Below are 22,139 nucleotides of genomic sequence, written 5' to 3'. Positions count from 1 at the left end.
TTACTTAGGTGTCTTGAAGCTGAACAAATACCCTTAAGGATTAAAGGGTTATTACAGAGACAGTCTGAAGAAACATGCTACAGCTATCTGTTCCTTTTCCTAAGAGAAACGGGTCTATTAAGGAGAATATAATTGCTTTAGTAATTTTTATTTTTTATTATTTTTATTATTATAGAGAGTAAGTAGTCCAGATCCACACTCCTTTTCAGAAGGTGGCGGTAATGCACACCATTCGTTGTTTGCCAACCGCCAAATAAACAGAAGAAGAAGAAGAAGAAGAACTGGTAATCGATCTCCATTCGCACAGGAAATCGGTTAAAAGTTGTAACACCGGGCGTTCATTTGTTGTGGTTAACACTTGAGTTCTTAAAGACCCAGAGACAGACTACACACTGTCTCAACCGGTCACAACACATTGAGCAACAGTTATGGAGAGTTTTAATTTGCAACAACTTACCTCAGATATGAATATTAACTGGACGCCGATGTTTGCAGCCTTAGTTTGCGGTACAGGTGCGTTAATTCTCTTCTGGAAATGGAGAAATAACCAGAAGATTCAGAAGAAAATACTAAACGCACGGAAGAGACGTGATAAATCACTTCAACAGGCTGAACAAGCGGTGCAACAATTTAAAATACAGGTAATAAAAATCTAACATGCATCAATTATTAATGCAATATGCATTATGTATAGAGTAAGTGTTTATGAATATGCATGCCATGCATTTAGATCATGGGAAGTCATGCTTCTCACGGCAGCTTAAACTTGTGTAAGTTGTCACAGCTGAACCTGCCACTGCAGAATTTTTTAGCAAAATTTATGTTACTGTAAAAGTGGCAGCGGTAACAAAAATCCATTGTTTTTTCTATGATATAATAATGAATACATTTAAAGCAAATTAAATACAATTAAATAATTTATTAAATTAAGTAATCAATCAATCCATCAATCCATAGAATTTAAATTAATTAATACAATTAAAACTTTCCCCCCTCTTGACTTTTATGGAGAACAACCCTCAATTTATCTTCACTAGATTGTTGACTCTTGACCTAATGTATGTGAGTGTGGTGTTATTGTGTTCATCTTAACAGATATTATATTATAAAAATATTATGATACTGGAAAACTTCCCCTATATATTTTTAACTAAATGTTTGGAAACCAACATAGAAAACCACCTCTAGAGAATATATATATATTCCTCAAGTTAGTGAGATCAAACCACTGTGACAACTAGCCCCAGTCTCTCCTAGGTGAATATGTAAACATCTGATGTTTGTTTCTTGCATCTTTCCAGAACCCAGACTTTGAGAGCAGTTCAATAGTATCTCTGTCTTTGTCGGAGCTCACTGGGAAACTCCAGGATGGCTCCCTGCAGCCGGATGCTGTTCTACATGCTTACATGGAAAAGGTTGTGACTGCAGCCATATTTTACCTGTCGAAAACTCTTTATAGGATTTATGAGTTTATAACCAGCTTCAGAGGTTTACAAATAACTTTTTTTATTGTAAATCTTTTTAAACATTGATCCATCTTTTGCTGTCTTTTCTAGATGCCATTTACTCATATTTAAGTCTCATTAAATAAGTAAATATGTCTCTTCTTCAAAAAAGAAAAGTTCTAATTTCTAAAAATATAACATTGCAGTTAGTATAGTATATGGCAAATAATTCATTTGAATTGATTTGGTCATAATGTGGGAAATCAAACCAACATTGGGCATTCTGAGTTGATGCATTTAAGAAATAGACATGAAGCCCAACATAGTAATAATTAACAGAAAAAAGACAAGAGCGTGCATCCGTCTTTTGCCTGGATCAAATGAACAATCTGCCCATACAGGCTATTTTGAACAAATGTGCATAAATCACAGGCTATGAAGACGCTTGTAAATTACAGTCTCTATAAATGAAAAGAACATAGATTTGAGCCTTCACTGTCATGTAATAAGCTATCGGGGATATTTTAGCAGATTCACTCTGCATTTAAATGCGGTTGTCTCTCCTGCAACTCTGTAGTGTATATGTGGCCGTTGGTCCTCTTAGCAGCATGAAAAATAAAACTTTTATTCAAATTATGAATAGATTATATACAGAAAGTGAGCAAAGAGTCGCAGCGCGATCGGCTACAATTCTCATCTCTGCAAATCACGACTAATCAGACTAACAGAGAGTGTGAACACAAACCAGCACGGGACCGTTTGAAATCAGCAGCCTATAAGAGGGTACCGGATTGAGTTGAAAAAGTCAGAGCTATTGGATCCGCAGTCCGCCATGCCTATTGATTCACGGCCCGCACCTGCACTGCAAATGACAACGTAAATATGAATACCCATTACATCAAATATTAGCGGTGGCCCGCATGCAGGACTCTGTCTCTGCTGATTCTGCAGCCAATGAGATTGCTTTCTCAGCATTTAAATGGCCTGGTTCAGTGTTCGCTGTACGCTAGTCCTGAGAGGGACTATATATATATATATATATATATATATATATATATATAATTTTTTTTTATATATATTTTTTTAAATTATTATTTATTTATTTTTTACTTTGGGATGGTAGAAAAAGTTCAGAAAAGCAGCAGAAAAACTAATGCAAACAATAAGCAATTATCAGTGCTTATTGTTGAGGACTGTTTGAATGAAACCACTTGGTATCACAAACTGAGATGTGTAATGTCACACTTCAAAGGCTCTGGAAGTGAACAAGAATCTGAACTGCAGCACTGAGATCTTAATGGAGTCTGTGGAGCAACTGACCGAAATCAACACTCAATCAGAGAAAGGTCTTCTGTATGGAGTGCCGATCAGCATCAAGGACAACTTTGGATATAAGGTCAATATAAGAGAACAGAGCATTATGCAGGTGAAGACAGGTGACTTCCTGTTTGTGGTGTACGTAACTTCCTGTTTGCGTGTGCAGGGTCATGATTCTTCATGTGGTGTTGTGGGTAAGTTGGATCAGCCTGCGGTTGTGGACAGTGTGGTGGTTACAGTGCTAAAGAAACAGGGCGCCATCCCGTTCATCAAGACCAACATACCACAAGGCCTTCTCAGGTGAGTAAACACTGCACATCATTCCTGTGGGAAAAACCTGGTGATATCAGATGATTTGCAGGCCAAGACGAGCCATGGGAATGAATCTTAAGCCAATGAGAGTATGAAGAGGCCATGCAGTTAGCAAGTCTTTTACTGGAGCTTAGTCAATAAAGTTAATTTGTATTTTTCTGACATTATTAATGACAGTAAGCATCTTTATCCTCCAGTTGTCAATGTGAAAACTTCTTTTCATTACAAAAAAAAGAAAAAAGATATATATATACAGTGAGGAAAATAAGTATTTGAACACCCTGCTATTTTGCAAGTTCTCCCACTTGGAAATCATGGAGGGGTCTGAAATTGTCATCGTAGGTGCATGTCCACTGTGAGAGACATAATCTAAAAAAAATAATCCAGAAATCACAATGTATGATTTTTTAACTATTTATTTGTATGATACAGCTGCAAATAAGTATTTGAACACCTGAGAAAATCAATGTTAATATTTGGTACAGTAGCCTTTGTTTGCAATTACAGAGGTCAAACGTTTCCTGTAGTTTTTCACCAGGTTTGCACACACTGCAGGAGGGATTTTGGCCCACTCCTCCACATAGATCTTCTCTAGATCAGTCAGGTTTCTGGGCTGTCGCTGAGAAACACGGAGTTTGAGCTCCCTCCAAAGATTCTCTATTGGGTTTAGGTCTGGAGACTGGCTAGGCCACGCCAGAACCTTGATATGCTTCTTACAGAGCCACTCCTTGGTTATCCTGGCTGTGTGCTTCGGGTCATTGTCATGTTGGAAGACCCAGCCTCGACCCATCTTCAATGCTCTAACTGAGGGAAGGAGGTTGTTCCCCAAAATCTCGCAATACATGGCCCCGGTCATCCTCTCCTTAATACAGTGCAGTCGCCCTGTCCCATGTGCAGAAAAACACCCACAAAGCATGATGCTACCACCCCCATGCTTCACAGTAGGGATGGTGTTCTTGGGATGGTACTCATCATTCTTCTTCCTCCAAACACGTTTAGTGGAATTATGACCAAAAAGTTCTATTTTGGTCTCATCTGACCACATGACTTTCTCCCATGACTCCTCTGGATCATCCAAATGGTCATTGGCAAACTTAAGACGGGCCTTGACATGTGCTGGTTTAAGCAGGGGAACCTTCTGTGCCATGCATGATTTCAAACCATGACGTCTTAGTGTATTACCAACAGTAACCTTGGAAACGGTGGTCCCAGCTCTTTTCAGGTCATTGACCAGCTCCTCCCGTGTAGTTCTGGGCTGATTTCTCACCTTTCTTAGGATCATTGAGACCCCACGAGGTGAGATCTTGCATGGAGCCCCAGTCCGAGGGAGATTGACAGTCATGTTTAGCTTCTTCCATTTTCTAATGATTGCTCCAACAGTGGACCAATTTCACCAAGCTGCTTGGCAATTTCCCTGTAGCCCTTTCCAGCCTTGTGGAGGTGTACAATTTTGTCTCTAGTGTCTTTGGACAGCTCTTTGGTCTTGGCCATGTTAGTAGTTGGATTCTTACTGATTGTATGGGGTGGACAGGTGTCTTTATGCAGCTAACGACCTCAAACAGGTGCATCTAATTTAGGATAATAAATGGAGTGGAGGTGGACATTTTAAAGGCAGACTAACAGGTCTTTGAGGGTCAGAATTCTAGCTGATAGACAGGTGTTCAAATACTTATTTGCAGCTGTATCATACAAATAAATAGTTAAAAAATCATATATTGTGATTTCTGGATTTTTTTTTTTTAGATTATGTCTCTCACAGTGGATATGCACCTACGATGACAATTTCAGACCCCTCCATGATTTCCAAGTGGGAGAACTTGCAAAATAGCAGGGTGTTCAAATACTTATTTTCCTCACTGTATATATATATATATATATATATATATATATATATGTGTCACGGGGGTGAAGGATCACACAACAAGGATAGCTCAAACAAAGTGCCCGGAGGGTGGATTTATTTACAAAGTGACAAAACCAGTGAAGGATTTAGGTGGGTGCTCCAGTGAAGTGCGTGTGGTCTTCCTTGTGGTACAGCGAGTCTGGGCTGTGTTCCTGCAAGGCTGATCGGTCACTCACTTCTTTCTAGAGAAAGATAGAGAACAGGCATTAGAGTTCTGTCTCATGGAGAGGTATCTCACCCTCTGGCAAATCCCATGCGGCTTATGTGGCTGTTGCTTGATGGACCACAGCTGGGGCCGATCAGCCTGTGACGAGGGCGTGCAGGTGCTCCTCATCTGTTTCCAGGGCGACGCTGATGAGTCCTTGTGGTGCTCATCACAATATATATTACTTAAATTGTAAAGTACAGTTGTAAGTTTAAAATGTCAGTGTTTGTTGTACTGAATTTAATTTGCTCTTTTTAACAAAATAAAAATAAAAAATTGTGAGAATTTCATTTTGCAGTGACCTTTCTTCATGAAATTGAACTTTTCACCTCACAAGCACCTCATTTTCTATAGAATAGAGACATGCAAGCCCTCTGTTCAGGCTTTTTTCTATTCTTTTCTTTTTAAAGCTAGTATGCTGTTTCTAAAAGAACTAATCTAATATACTAGTACTTCATTTCTCTCCTGCAGACCTCAGTATTCATAACAGAGAATTCACAAAAGAGCTCTTCAAATGACAGGTCTTATTAGCATCTGTTAAAATGATGGTATTATGGCATTATGGGCTGCTATTACATGGGAAATGTGTGATATGTAAGGCTTAACTTATGCTGAACCATGATTTTCAAGATAAGACCTTTGTACTGAAAAACAAATTCAAGAGTGGTTTAACTTCAGTCATAAACACATGGGGCTCCACAATCATTAAACATTTTATGACGGTTGAAATTTGACAAGTCAAGTTTCAGGGGTCAGCTAGAGTAGTACAGAAACTAGAGCAGAAGTGAGAATGTGTCTTCAGTTGTCTCTTGAAGGCTGTGATGGTCTCAGGAAATCAGATAAAGGCTGAAAGCTTGTTCTACCACAGAGGAACTGAGAGTGAAGGTTCTGGAAAGCGATTTTGTACCTTTGTATCCATTGAGACTTTTTCGATTAGTTCAATTGTAGGGATACGATATTATTGCGATACTCCAAGACATAAGGTAAAAGGTTTTTTAAAAAAATTAACTGTTGATTAAAATGTTACATTTGGTTATACATTGGGGGTGGAAATGAATAAGGCTTGGACTTGGTGCTGATAACCCAATGCACAGGACAATAGTGACACCAGAATAAAAATATTCATGATTCTGAAGCTGAAAAAACAGAATTATTTTAGACAAATATGCTTGCACTCTGTCACTGACAAGATATCAAAAATAATACTTTTTGCTGGTAACATACGACATTTGGCATCATCAAGACCCTCACATGATCCTCCATTGCATTATTATACATTATATTCAACATTATATATAGTAGTTTAATGTAGTACTGACACTAAAACTCTGTAAACTTAGTTTACATACATATTGTTGCATTGTTACAGCCCTATTCAACTGTAACCAACCCAACTATTTTATCTACTGTAGTTATGACTGCAGTAACCCCATTTATGGGCAAACCTTGAACCCCTGCAACCTCCAGAAGTCGCCTGGCGGTTCATCTGGAGGAGAGGGAGCTCTGATTGGAGGAGGCGGATCTATCCTGGGCATTGGCACTGATATTGGAGGGAGTGTTCGTATCCCATCAGCCTTCTGTGGGATTTGTGGATTTAAGCCCACATCGAAGAGGCTAAGGTTCGTATGTGTCTTTGGTCACATTTGTTTCATTTTCCAAAGCAAAGGGTTCACAGCAGTTCTTGCTTCAGTAAATGACAACAAAGCTTTTAAAGATTCTGTCAGACAAATAAGTGTTTTATAAAATGCCTTGTGCCACCTCACTTAATGAACAATGCAGATTAATGGGTAAATTAATGGATGTTGAGATTTTGCTATGTTTAAACAGTAACAGGGTTAATGTTTCATGATGTTGAGCCATTACTAGCCTTGTGCTCAAGGTCACGACACTACAAGGTGTTAATATAAATATAATTGAATGCCCATATTGCCATTAGCCTGGGTTTCCCCATGCTGCCTTGAGCGCAGCGCGATTTTATTCACGCTGCTAGGCAGCCTGGATACCATGGACCAGATTTTCCCCTCAAAAAGGGAACCAATCACAGAACGGGGAGGGAGCAGCAAGACGATGACGATGTCTATGCGACACACTGAAGCACTTTGTTTATATCTATGGATCCAACATGGCATCAGACGTGAAGTTACCTTTCGATGCAGCCTTAGATAGTGTTCCAAGTAGTTTAGAACGCAAGTTTATTTCGTCGTCTTCCTCGTCGAATTTCTGTCGCTCTACATATGTCATCTGGTATAATTGAAACGATTGGCTATGAGCTACGTACAGGCGCATTTGATAGACATTCATAGCGCCCAATAAACGGCTCTGGGCATTCGTAAACCACGCCTCAAATACGAGAAAATGAACATGTGGTTCCCAGACCACGTCTCAGTGAGAAGAGGTCTGACGTTAGCCGGCTATATTGCCATATTGTTTACTATAGAAAGTCAAGGCAACATAATTTGAGTTGATAATTTAAGAGACAAATCTAACAACATTTGAAAAAACATGTTAACACATTTACAGCGTACAGGTGTCACTTCATAGTGATGATGATGTCATAATTTTTTGTGTGTAAATTCTGATTAAGATTAAGAACACAATCTCATAATCAAGAGTATGATTATGGTCATTAAGGGATAGTTATAATGGCAACAGGGTGGATGCATAACATAGGAAAACAACTTCAAGTATTTGAATAATGCATTATATCTATTAATATCTTTTAAAAAATACAAAAAGAAAGAAAACATACTAGAATTTGCTTGCATATGTTTTTTCATAATTAAAATGAGCTTATTTACTAATATAAAAAGGGGAATTTGGTAACAGGGCTGAATGCCTATAATAACATCTGTAAATAAAAACGTTTATATGTTAAAGAGGGACACAAAGTCACAGTAAATGTGCTCAATTTCTGTAAATATTGTCAGGATGCACGAACATTTCTTTATTCATAATATAATTTCTTATTTCTTTCTTTTGATTTTAGATTGACACTTTTTTTTTTTGGTGAGATTCACCTGTAGCTCTTTTGTTGAGATGTTGTGCATATAATCTACTTGTTTTTTCTTGTTCTTTGATTTGCTTTATTTTTTTATATCATCCTTGTTTAGCGGTCAAGAAATCAGTTCTTGTGTCAAAGGCCAGAAGTCAGGTAAGGTCAGGTTTATCAAACTGCTGGTCTAGTTTTGAACTGTAAATAAATAAGACATAATCTATGTGCTGGATTACAGTGTTATCCTCTATTGGCCCTTTGGCAAGAGACGTCGAGAGCGTGGCTCTGTGTATGCGGGCACTGCTTTGCCAAGATATGTTCACATTGGATCCTAATGTTCCTCCTATACCATTCAACCAAAAGGTCCTGTATAAATAAAGCACATCAAATGCTTGTTTATGGGTCAATTATAGGTGAAAGCAGAATCTATGATACTTTCCTCTTATGAAACAGGTGTATGAGAGCTCAGAGCCCCTGAGGATTGGTTATTATGAGAACGATGGTTTCCAGCAGCCGTCTCCAAGCATGGCCAGGGCCTTCAGGGAGACTAAAGCCCTGCTGGAGAGAGCGGGTCACACGGTACACAACTACACTACATTAATAGTTCTTATATTAGCCATTAGCAGTTTGTTGGCAAGCAAAGGATATGCCCTTTTCAAACCATTAACACGCAACAAATAGTTATGTATTTGTAAGATACAGATCACCCATTTTTTACCGGATGTAACATCACAGTCTGAATGGCTTTTAAGATCTAAAATAAATAATAATTATGACTAAAATATACATATAGCTATCTTGTTATCTTGTGAATTTAAATGTAGGTTTCAAATTCTACATGTAACACCAGTAATTGTATTTTTATGAGAGCAGGGACTATTGTTGTATGAATGTTCAAATGAGTAAATGTGTGCGTTTCTGTATGTATATTTGTTTTTATATCCATTATATCACACATTGTTTGGAGGACAACATTGGGTAGGATGTGAAATATTTTTTTTATTTTAAATAATGGGTTAAAATTAATTAATTTTTTAATAAATAATAAATGTTACTAAATTCCTTGTACAAGTTATTTATTTTTAATTTTTTTGCTTTTGTTTATCATTTTTAATTTAGTCATTTTAATTTCTGTTTAAAAATGGGAAGCTGTAACGCAGACTCGGACGAGCTTGGGTTGAGATCCATGTGCAGCTTTATTAGTGAAGACAATAGAATCAAACAAACAGCCAAGGGTCGGCAACCAGCAAAAGACATCACCGAGGGCCGGACAATAATCGTAGTCGGACAGGACAGGCAGCAAACCATCAGGAATAGAGAGTGACAGCAAACAGAGGAAGGTCAACAAGCAGTCATAAACGGATAAACAGTCCGCGCGTCACAACACAGAAATGATAAACTGGGAAAATAAATGCTTAGAAATGTCCACTAAGGCAAAACAAGACTTTGCACAGATAATATAAATTAATTAAAAAACATTCATCCGATTAATCGAAGCAATAATCGTCAAATTATTTTATTATCAAAATAATCGTTAGTTGCTGCCCCAGTGGACCCAATACATTTGAGGTTTAAACCATAGACTGTAAAAAAAATATTGACGTAGTATTCGTGGCGTCACCCGTAGGTTTCCGAAGAGCATTTTTGAAGCCCAAAGTGGGCGGAGCCGGGGGGGGGTATGGGATTGACTCTCTTTCTCTCTAGCGGCCAGTCAATGAATTTTAACAGTTTAAGTCACTTCCGTGCTGGATTCAAGAGAGAGACCGGAAAGGTTGCCGCTTGGTTTAAACACTATACATTATACAGAACGTGTGATAAGTTGAGATCTGCAGACTTGAAAAGCAGGTCTGATGTTCTGGTCTGGTGTGTTGTTCACATTTCAGCTGGTTCCTTTCCCACCTCTACGGGTCGACGAAGTCTTCTTTGAGTTCATTTTTAAAGGACTCATGGCTGATGGAGGCAGAACGCTCTACAGTCATCTGTACGTCTGGTATCAGCACATTCACACGTCATGATTGATATCCATTAGAACTATTCCAGTGTTTCTGGCCTCATTAAAGACGCTAGAGTCACCTCTGATTCATAGTAATCACACATTATGTTTGTATTCATATGTGTGTGATTTCAGGAAGTCAGGCCCCATTGACCCGTGTCTCCGGGATCAGGCCGCCCTGTTGCGGATCCCAGGCTTCATAAAGAAGTTACTCTCTGTTGTTCTGAAGCCTGTTGTGAGTTCTGTAAATGTTGTTTCTGTTTCTCATTTGCATCTAATTAAGCAATCTGTTTTACTCAAGCTAATATGTTTTTAAACTGTTTTATGTTTGGATTGCTTTCTCCAGTATCCGCGGTTGTCTGAAAGTCTGAAAGCAAGTGCTGGAGTTGGGTAAGCTACAGACATTTTTTGTTTATATTACTTTGCATAATGAATATAATTATGCTGATAAATCTTGTGTTCTTGAGTGTAATTTAAGTTACGATATTTTTTTAATTAAAAATAAAAAAAGGGGGAGGGGGTGTCAGTAAGATTTATTTGAATCAAATTAATACTTTTATTCAGCAAGGATGAATGAAATCGATAAAGTGGCAGTAAAGACCTCTACATTATTACAAACTGTGAATTTTTAAAGTTTTTATGCATTAAAGAATCCTGACAAAAATCTATCATGTTTTCTATAATAATCTGAATAATCTTTCAACATTGATAATAATCATAAATGTTTCTTGAGCAGCAAATCATCATAGGAATAAATTACATTTTAACATATATTCACGTCGAAAACAGGCATTTTAAATTGTAATAATATTTCACAATAGAACTGAGCAGAATTGAAATGATATCATTCCTTTAAAAGCTTTTTTTTTTCTTTTGCAAGGTCTGTAGCAGAATTATGGAGACATCATGTAAATATTGAGGTATTTTTATTATTTTGATTTTATTATTAATATTACGTGGTCTTCTACAACTTTCATCAACACCACAGAGATTGTAGAGATGATTATCACAGTGTAATAGAGGCCTATGGTTCTCTCTGGTCATTGCTGTAGCACATTGAATCACGTGAAGCATCACATAATGCACATTGTTTCTTCATTTTCATTCCTGGAATAATTTATAATCCCTGCTAGGAAACATTTAAATGCCATCCTGACAAAAAAATAAAATAAAAAAAAGATTATTATGTGTCACAATTATATGATTATTATGCCTAATTGCATTAATTTGTTACTTTTTATAGACAGTAATGTGTTATGTTCAGGGTTTGAAATTAACTTTTTAACCCACCGGCCAATTTGGCTACAAATGTTTAAGTTACCGGCCATTCAGAACTTCTACTAACCAAAAAGAAGAAGAAATTAACCAGATTAACTACGTCACAGCTTTTATATATTTTCATACATTCATTTCTTATTAAAACAAAATCCTGTCATCCAGCAATCTCCTCCTTTCCACATTTATTTTCATCTTTTTTTTCTTTTCTTTTTTTCTTTTGGTTTTAGGTGGAGAAACGTGTAGGATGATGTAAAGAACATGTAGTGTGTTGGAAAATAGCAATGTCTTTTGTTAACCAAATGTTTTTTTAATCTTTGCTATTGCTGAACTTCCCCAGCAAAGTGCAAATTGGCTAGTGATTTGACAGCGTTACCCGCATTTGGCGGGTTGGCGGGTGTTAATTTCAAACCCTGGTTACGTTACTTTTTCTCACCTGGGCTGGGTTTGCTTCTTTGTTTTTTTTGTTTTTTTTTAAATAATAATAATAATAAACAAAAATCTATTCTTGGCAAATGTAAAAGACCTTTCACACCAAAAGTGAATAAGCTTCAGGCTGAAGGAAATATTCACGTCTGTACAGCAGCTCAAACAAACCTTTCAGCCGTGCTGCGATTCTGGACCCGGAAGAAGAAGAAAGTTCAACTCTTACTTCAGCATTAGAAACAAAAAAGAAACGCATGTGATGTTTATGACAGAATACCACAATATTTAAAGGTGTTTAGCAGTGATATTTCTATTTACAGCGTAATGATAAAGTTTACAGTGGCTTCATACATTTATTAAAAATATAAAAAAGCAAAACACCTGATGCACATTTCTTTGGTCTTCATTTTCTAGAAGTAGAGTTTAAGAACCCTGCTGTATTTTTGACAGGGGGCAGGAGAGCTGTCAGTCAATACATGGGAAAACAAAGAAACCTATTACTTATTTGAAAAAGTAACTCAGATATTTTGTTGTAAAATTAATAGTAATTCGTTACTTGAAAAAAGTAATCCGATTACATAACTCGCGTTACTTGTAATTCGTTACCCCCAACATTGATTGACAGTGCCTCCCTGCAGTTGAGCAAATTAATCTTCCTGGCACATACTGTGTATAAAAGTGATTCTTATTCTGACACATAGACTGTAAAAAAAGATGGACAACGCCCCTTCGCTCTCTTCCATTGATGAGAACTGAAGCCGCCAGAGTCCCGATATGGTGCTGACATATTGGAACTTGAGTCTGCGCAGTAGCGATCTCGGGACCAGACCTGCGCAGTAGTGAGCAGGAAGTAAAGCCGCGAAATCAACGCTCCGCCCTCACTCTCGCAGAACGCACTCAGGGAGAGTGGATTCTGCACACTTTTTTAAAAATTGATTGCAGTACGTCAAGAGGCTTGTTAAAATAAAGTAAATACAATCTCCTCAGTCCTCCGAAGATCCCGAAAAAATGTCCGTTGGTGCTTCAGTGACTACTTCGCTCAGAGAACCTGTCAATCACAGCTGTCAGTCATGACGTTACACCACCGCATCACGTAACTAACTAAAAAACAACTTATTTTTGAAACAGACACTTGAACTTACATCAGCGTGATAAAAACGACAGCAAATGAAAGAAACCACCTTTGGAAAAAAGATATTTGAAGTGTAATTTAATTGTTTAGTTGGTCTCACGTCCCGTTGAATAACATGGGGAGGCGGGGCTTATGACCTATACTAGGACCAGTCACCGGGGGGCGATCGAGACGTTTTGGCTTCACTTTTCAGGGCTTGTGCGGCACGCTTGTTCTGACATGATTGTATGTATTTTGAGAATGTGTGAAAGGTTTTTTGTTTTTCTCATCTGTAGGAATACATTGATGAGGTGATAGCAGAGTGGAGGAGACTGAATGTGGACGTTTTGTTGTGCCCTATGTTTGGACCAGCCTTCAATTTACATTACTGCGGCCGTATCACCAGTACTTACCTCACATTTACATTACTATTACATTATCTTTGTGTCTGTAACCTTTTTGTCATGAAGTGCAATTTTTTTTAATTTGTGTTGTCAATCACTGTGCCACATCCCACGTCTCCTTGCTTTTAGCTTTCAATTCCCTTATTATGTAAGGGATAATGTAGAGCGAGGCGGTTGTTATAGCGAATACAACCCCGACAGGCTGATCGGGACCCCGACGCGAAGCGGAGCTTGAATCAGCCTGAAGGGGTTGTATTCGCTATAACCTCCTCGCTCTACATTATCCCGCTTATTACATGGCTACCCACCAAATAAATCAATAATTTGACACAAAATATTGATTTAAAAAGGAGTTTATTGATTTAAAAACGATTGTATTGCTTCCGCTAAAGAAAATAGTCTGTTCCGTCTCTACGGTTAGAATCCTGTGTCCATAGCAACGCTCTGTTTTTCATGGCAACGGTGTGTTATACTTCGCAGCGTTCTGCTATCAAGAAATAACAGACCGCATTCTACACTGGAATTCAACCAAGCCATGTAATAATACTAGTTAATTTAATTGTGACTAGCAAAAATGTGTTTCCCGTTTCATGATTTACTTAAAGTCGGCCTGAAACAAGTTTTGATAGACTTTTCTTCCCTATTGTGTCGTATACCCGAGTGAAACGGCTTCTGGAACAAGAACAAATGTGGGCGGGGCTTGATTTTGTCCGTGAGGAATTGATTGGATGGTTGTGGTTTGCTATTGGTGGATCTCATGTGAGTGACAGGTTGCCCCGCCCTCATCATCAGAGAAGAGAAGATATCCTGCAAGTGGAAGGGAAAGTTATTTTGGTTAAAGTCCCCTTGTAGTCAATAATTTTATCCCTTAAAACTCATCTTTGATCACCAAAATGACACATTTAAAGTTTTTTTCCTTGAAAAAAATTTCTTCATGCCTTAAAATAGCTTGAGTGTAACTCTACAACCTTGCCTCAGTAAGTATACACTGTTCTATGAATATGGTGTCTGCGGTTTAAAGTTACTTATTAACTCGACAGTCATGATTTCAGCATTACATACGGCCTTCAACCTTCTAGATGCAGTAATCTTTCTCCACTCCTGAAGGTGCTCCCAGCTACACATCCCTGTACAACCTGCTGAACTTCCCAGCCGGGACCGTGACCGTGTCTACAGTGACGGAAGAGGACGAGGCACAGCTCAGTCAGTATAAGGGTTTCTATGGAGACGTGTGGGACAAACTCTTCCCTAAGGTAGGTTTTCACAGTGCAAGACCACTGAAGTTAAGTTGCATTAAATCCATAATAAGTAAATTGAAACCGCAGACACCTACTGCATAATATCAGACAGACATTGGATCACAATCTACATCAGCATTTTTGAAATAAAGAAAACATACTCAAAAATTCCAAGTTCCAGTCAGATGATTTAGAATAAATGTTTAACAATATTTATTAAAAGAATCAAAATGAAAGATATACTTGTTACAGAATATAATAGAGTACTTAAGCTAACAGAGTAATATTAGCTAGGCTTAAAGCTTCTTGCACCCGGAAACTGCTGGGGTTCCGGGCTGGAGATGGCAAGGATGAGCAAAGTAAATTCTGTCCAGGTCTCTTCTTTTATAGTCCAGATTCAAATGTCTTCGTCATATTTACTGTAAGGCCGTATCACATGTACAACTACTGATCCCAGCAAGTGTCTGACATACTATTCCTGTACCAGCCTGACTGTCCAGTCAGTGGCTTTTCCTCCGAAGATACAATAGTTCCTTTGTATGTGTGGACAAAGACCCTTGTCACTGCTCTCTCATGTGACTTGAGAGTAGCAGCAATGGACAGAAAACTCTTTATTCAAAACCATATTTTTAGACAGTCATATGTTTTAGTAACCCAGAAAGCGCGTCTGCAGCATTATTAACTACAGGCTTCTTATTGTGACCCTTTCTGCGTTGTCGTCGAGTTTGAGGTGTGGGTGAAGGGAATGAAATGCCACTCTCAGATGGAGCCTCGTGACTCCTCAACACAATATATTAGCCTTGTCAAGCCCTATGTGTGTATATATATATATATATATATATATATATATATATATATATATATATATATATATATATATATATATATATATATATATATATATATATATATATATATATATATAGGGCTTGACAAGGCTAATATAAGTGTAACCAAAATATTGTTTTTGTTATCATTTATTTAAAGATGTTTAAATCAAACCATTATTCTTAAAGGTCAAGTCATCTTCATTAATATAGCGCTTTTAACAATGTAGATTGTTTCAAAGCAGCTTTACAGAGATAAACGTATAATTTAAGGTAACAGAGATTGTTTTGGCTTTATAGCGGTTCTTTAATAAAGTTATTTTCCAGCTTAAGTTAGTTTTGATTGATTCGCTTCCGTCGCAACGATCATTTGTTATTAAATTAGGGGCCGCTAAGACGACACATTCTCTCTACACAGACTTTAAACGCGAACCTGTGATAAACGCTGATGGCGTTCACATGCGCATTAAGAATTGGTTCTATAGTTATGTGCGTTTGAATATATGTGCATAGGTTTGTATTCCCTACAAACCAAGCCTAAACAAAGTACTGGTCTTTCCTTATAAATTTTGATACAGAATTTTATTTTATTTTGTCCCTTCGGGGTAGGTACGCGAAACGAATTTTCCCGACATAGCTTTATCTGTAGAGTGGTAAAGGGATCCTCCATAGGGAGAGACTAGTTGGCACTTCAGCACTGCGTTGTCATCGGGTCCAGGCGAAGGTCCTTCATCAGATCTGGATACGGCCTGGATCCGGCAGGCTGCGGGAAAAACTTGGGATAAACAAAGACACTAAAATTAGCGTAGATGCCATTCTTCTTATGATGTAACGAGTACATCAGGATTTATGGGAAGTGTTCCCGGTTCCGGCTGACCTGATCTATGCAGCCTAACACTGAATTATAGAAGTCTATAATAGGACAAAGAGATGTGTCTTTAATCTAGCTTTGAACTGACAGAGTGTGTCTGCTTCCCGGACAATGTTAGGAAGACTGTTCCAAAGTTTTGGTGCTGAATAGGAAAAGGATCTACCGCCAGCAGTCGATTTTGATATTCTAGGTATTATCAACTGGCCGGAATTTTGAGATCGCAATAGACGTGAAGGACTATAATGCGTTAAGAGCTCGCTCAAGTACTGCGGAGCTAAACCATTTAGTGCTTTGTAAGTAATCAGCAATATTTAAAAATGTATGCGATGTTTAATAGGCAGCCAATGCAGTGTTGACAGAACCGGGCCAATATGGTCATACTTCCTGGTTCTGGTAAGAACTCGAGCTGCTGCGTGTTGAACTAGCTGTAGTTTGTTTATTAAGCGTGCAGGGCAACCACCCAGTAGAGCATTACAATAATCTAGCCTTGAGGTCATGAACGCATGAACTAATTGTTCCGCATTTGTCAATGAGAGCTTATGGCATAATTTAGATATATTTTTAAGATGGAAAAATGCGGTTTTACAGATACTAGACACGTGACTTTCAAATGAAAGATTGGTATCAAAGAGCACACCCAGGTTCCTAACCGACGACGAAGACTTAACAGAACAGCCATCAAGTGTTAGACAGTATTCTAGATTATTACGTGTGGGAGTTTTTTGTCCAATAATTAGAATCTCTGTTTTTTCCGAATTTAGAAGTAGGAAATTACTAGTCATCCAATTTTTTATATCAGCTATGCATTCCGTTAATTTTGTTAATTGGTAAGTTTCGTTAGGTTTTGAAGAAATATAGAGCTGAGTATCGTCAGCATAACAGTGAAAACTAATTCCATGCTTCCTAATGATATCTCCTAAGGGTAGCATGTACAGAGTGAACAGCAACGGTCCTAGTACTGAGCCTTGTGGTACGCCATACTGAACTTGTGATTGATAAGACATCTCTTCATTTACTGCTACAAACTGATAACGGTCAGATAAGTATAATTTAAACCATGCTAGTGCAATTCCACTAATGCCAACATAGTTTTCTAGTCTATTTAAAAGAATGTTGTGGTCAATGGTGTCAAATGCAGCACTAAGATCGAGTAACACTAATAGAGAGATAGAACCACGATCGGATGATAAGAGCAAATCATTTGTGACTCTAACGAGAGCTGTCTCGGTACTATGGTACGGTCTAAATCCGGCCTGAAAATCCTCACAGATATCATTTCTTTCAAGAAAGGAACACAGAGGATACTGCTTTTTCTAGTATCTTTGACAGAAAAGGCAGATTCGAGATCGGTCTGTAATTGACTAATTCTGTAGGATCAAGTTGTGTTTTTTTAACAAGCGGTTTAATCATAGCCAGCTTAAAGGTTTTTAGTACGTATCCTAGAGACAAAGACGAATTAATGATATTAAGAAGAGGATCTATGACCTCTGGGAGCATCTCTTTCAGTAGCTTAGTCGGTATAGGGTCTAACATACATGTTGTCGATTTAGATGAATTAACGAGTTTGCAAAATTCTTCCTCTCCTATAGCAATAAATTAATCAAATTTTTCCTCAGGGAGACTAAAATGCACTGCCTGATACTGTAGTAGACTGTTGCATAGTTATAATTTTGTCCCTGATATTATCAATCTTATAAGTGAAGAAGTTCATAAAGTCATTACTGTTGTGTTGCTTGGAAACTTCTGGGCTTGAAGCTTTCTTTTTCGTTAGTTTAGCCACTATTTCAAATAAATACCTAGGATTATGTTTATTTTCTTCTAATAGGGTTGAAAAATAAGCAGATCTAGCAGCTTTTAAAGCCTCTTTGTAAGTAATCGAGCTCTCTTTCCATGAAATCCGAAATACCTCTAGTTTTGTTTTCTTCCAGTTGCGCTCCATTTTTCTGGCTGCTCTCTTAAGGGCACGAGTGTGCTCGTTGTACCACGGCGTTGGACTATTTTCTGTAATCTTCTTTAAGCGCAACGGAGCAACTGTGTCTAAAGTGCTGGAAAAGAAGAGAGTTGGAAGTTTCTGTTGCAATATCTGGTTCTTCTAAGCTATCTGGGATGCTGAGATGATGAAACTGATTAGGAAGATTATTGATAAAGCAATGTTTAGTGGCAGAAGTGATAGGTCTGACATATTTATAACACGGAGTCAGCTTTGCAGCCTTGGCTAAATGAAGTTTACACGAGACTAGATAATGATCTGAGATGTCATCTATTCCATGTGATAATATTAGATCTAGAGTATGATTACGACAATGAGTAGGTCCTGACACATGTTGTCTAACTCCAATAGAGTTTACAATGTCTTTAAATGCCAATCCCAATGCATCTTTTTCATTATCTATGTGTATATTAAAATCACCAACAATTAGTACTTTATCTGCAGTCAGTATTAATTCTGATAGAAAGTCCGCTAATTATTTGATAAAATCTTTATGGTGGCCTGTATACAGTAGCCAGCACAAATCTCAAACGTGATTTATCGTTTACACTATATATTTTTACATTAAGCACCAGCACTTCAAAAGAAGTATATTTAAAACGTGATTTCTTAGTGGTTTTGAAAATATTACTATAAATTACAGCAACACCTCCCCCTTTGCGTTTCAGACGAGGTTCATGTTTATAACCGTAATCTTGTGGGGTTGACTCATTTAAAGTAATGTAATCGTTTGCTTTTAGCCAGGTTTCTGTCAAACACAGCACATCTAGATTATTATCTGAAATCATATCATTAACAATGAGTGCTTTTGGAGTAAGCGATCGAATATTCAGCAACCCAAGCTTTAGCATTTGCTCATCTGTTTTATATCTGTTTTTTATTTGTTGGAACATCAATTAAATTTTTAACCTTAGATGGGTTTGGACGTTTTTTTGATTTCCAAATTCGGGGAACAGACACAGTCTCTATATGACGATATCTAGGTGAAAGAGGCTCTATGTGATGGGATTTATCTGACCTTGGTGACGCGAGGCTGCTAGCAGACAGTCGTTTAAGCCAGTCTGTTTGCTTCCTGACCTGGTGCCCAATTTGTCATTTTTTATCTCTAAGACTATGAGCCAAATTACTAGAGAAGAGCAGCACCATCCCAGGACGGATGAATACCATTTTTTTTTTCAACAGGTCAGGTTTGCCCCAAAAACTTTTCCAATTGTCTATGAATTCTATATTATTAAGCGGACACCACTTAGACAGCCAGCGATTCAGTGAACAGAACACAATCTACTAACTATCTCATCACTCCTGCAAACAGGAAGGGGGCCAGAGCAAATTACAGTGCTTGACATCGTACTTGCGAGTTCACACACCTCTTTAATATTAATTTTGGTGATCTCCGACTGGCGGAGTCGAACATCATTAGTGCTGACGTGAATAATGATCTTAGAGAATTTACGATTAGCATTAGCCAGCACTTTTAAATTTGCTTTGATGTCAGGCGCTCTGGCTCCCGGCAAACATGTGACTATTGTGGCTGGTGTCTCTATTTTCACGTTCCGTGTGATCGAATCACCAATTACTAGGGCACATTCAACAGGATTCTCAGTGGGTGTTTCACTGAGCGGGGCAAATCGATTAGTTATGGTAATCAGAATGGAAGAGTTGTTTTTTTTTATCCGCGACTAGAGCGATCCCTCACTGTCACCCATTTGCCTTGCTGCATGGGCTCTACTTCAGCCGGAACCGAATCATGTAAAGAGTTCACTATGCTAGGCGCATCCAAAATAGTATCTAAAGCTCTAGCACTCTTACTATCCTCAATTAAAGTTTGGATGCGCGTCTCTAGTTCTGAAATCTTCTCCGTCAGCCTGACTGTCTCCTTGCATTTATCACATATAAATCCTATATTGCCGACAGAGAAGGCTATGCTAAACATGTGAAATGAAGTGCAGGTGACAATAACAGGACAAGACATTACTCACCGTGTTTTTTGACTGATTCTTACTCACCTGGGCTTTTTATGAACTCAAAGGGGTGGGCGCGCGGGAGAAAAATAAATTAAAAATAAAAGAGCGCACGGGTGGCACGTTAACAGACTAGCGAATTACTAGCGTGTTGTGCTAATAATAACAGAAGCTAGCGATGTCAGGTTAATCTGAGATGTTGGGTAAGCTGTATTTAGTAGTATTAACAACTAGAAATGATAGTAAATGATGGTTCAAAACAGAAAGAAATACGAGGCTAAGATGGAGCTTACAGCACCGAAGCAAACAAACTCACAGCAGGCAGCGAGGCAGACAGGAGCAATCGATCAGCGATCCAGAAACGTGTATTGTCACTTCATAACAGGATTCAACAGAAAGTGTAGAAACAAAGACAAATTTAGCAATATTTAGGTAGATTTTTTTTTACTTTAATTGGCTGCTATTTTAATAAAAACACAAAACTAAAAAGTCATTTAAAAGTTTAGCATTTGCATTACTTTTGCATTACAAAGTCAAACCCATCGTATAATATCAGTAATATGTCATGGGATGCAAATGTGTGTGTGTGTTTTCAGGCAGTGAAGGGTGGTGTAGGTCTCCCTGTGTCAGTACAGTGTGTATCTCTACCGTGGCAGGATGAAATGTGTCTGCGCTTTATGAGAGAGGTGGAACGGCTCACAGACAAAACCTCACCAAAAATCACCAGGAAACACGATGACTGAAATTCAGCTGCGTGTGTTTCTGAGCTGCTAACGGTTCAGTCGTAGGTGAGCTATGAACGGGCCGACGCAGAATCTGGGACCACAGAAACATCCACAGAATTTGATCATTGTTCATCAGGTGTTTTAGCTGATGATGCTTTTGACTAACAACAAGTCTGTAGTATGATGCATTTCATTAATGTTTACATCTGATCGTTCTTGATTGTGTGTTGAGTTAATGTGTATTTTTGATGTTTAAATCAGATTAACATGTAAAAATGACTAAAAGACATTAATAGGTTCATCTGTTTGTCCAACCAGTGGAAGACAACGAGAAACTATTTGAAACTGGGCTTAACTTTTGGTGAAGATAGTGGCACTGAAATTACACACTTCACCTTTAATAAATAACTTTCAATCATTCTTCACTGTTTAAATGAATATTTGCAGTCAGTATAGAAGCAATGCAGCTTCATCAAGCCTGAATGAGGATTTAAATGCATCTCTTTATATCTGTATCATTTTGTATAATTTAATGCCTTACAAATTCATTAAACTAAAATGAATCAGTACATCACAGGTTCACTGAAAGCGTGTTCCTTGCTTGTCTGTCGGTATGAGATGAGCACTGCTCGTTTTCTCTGTCCTGAATGATGACTTTGGTTGGAAAGGCTTTAACTGGACTTAATGACACATGACACCATCAGCTCCAGTGTAATGTAAATATTTGTCTGTTCTGGGTTTTGCGCACATTTTACATTCTTCATTTGCATTAGTCATCAAGGATGGGAACTCATCCTTATCTCATTATATTGTTCTCTTTCTGGGTCCAGTGCTGAAATGAACCCTAACTCTAATTCTGGCCTGAATAAAGAAATGTATTCAAAAAAACATTGATTTAATAATGTAACATGGAGACATACGATACGCTACTTTTGGGATCAGTAAGGTTAAAAAAAATAAAAAAGAATACTTTTATTCAGCAAATATGCATTCAATTGATTAAAAGCTATAGTATAGACATTTAGTGTTACAAAAGATGATTATAGTTACTAAAGTTATAAATATGGATATTTTCCTTACAAAAATGCATCGCTTCACTTCAGAAGGCCTTTATTAATCCCCCGGAGTCGTATGGATTACTTTT

General features: G+C 37.8%; 1 protein-coding gene across 1 annotated transcript; it reads left to right on the top strand.

Moving 5' to 3' along the window:
* The first annotated feature begins 244 nt into the window (after positions 1-244).
* On the top strand, positions 245-21,569 carry faah (fatty acid amide hydrolase). The gene is made up of 15 exons (XM_084127819.1): positions 245-641; positions 1,302-1,415; positions 2,698-2,841; positions 2,929-3,062; positions 6,595-6,801; positions 8,293-8,333; positions 8,413-8,537; positions 8,628-8,753; positions 10,058-10,155; positions 10,303-10,402; positions 10,514-10,557; positions 11,048-11,087; positions 13,276-13,384; positions 14,491-14,636; positions 20,867-21,569. Exons 1-15 carry the CDS (start codon positions 429-431, stop codon positions 21,011-21,013), a joined length of 1,788 nt encoding a protein of 595 aa, XP_083983945.1. The 5' UTR covers positions 245-428; the 3' UTR covers positions 21,014-21,569.
* Positions 21,570-22,139: the final 570 nt, after the last annotated feature.

Source organism: Abramis brama (assembly GCF_963993115.1).
Source record: "Abramis brama genome assembly, chromosome: 11".
In the NCBI taxonomy this organism is placed as follows: domain Eukaryota; kingdom Metazoa; phylum Chordata; class Actinopteri; order Cypriniformes; family Leuciscidae; genus Abramis; species Abramis brama.
Note: the sequence above shows the minus strand (reverse complement) of the source record. Positions and strands in the feature narration are given on the sequence as shown.

Excerpts from the sequence above, each read along its gene's own strand:
- faah (XM_084127819.1), top strand. The coding sequence starts at position 429 with ATGGAGAGTTTTAATTTGCAACAACTTACCTCAGATATGAATATTAAC. Across the intron at positions 6,802-8,292 it reads CCCACATCGAAGAGGCTAAG|CGGTCAAGAAATCAGTTCTT; the intron begins GTTCGTATGTGT and ends ATCCTTGTTTAG. Across the intron at positions 10,403-10,513 it reads CTGTTGTTCTGAAGCCTGTT|TATCCGCGGTTGTCTGAAAG; the intron begins GTGAGTTCTGTA and ends TGCTTTCTCCAG.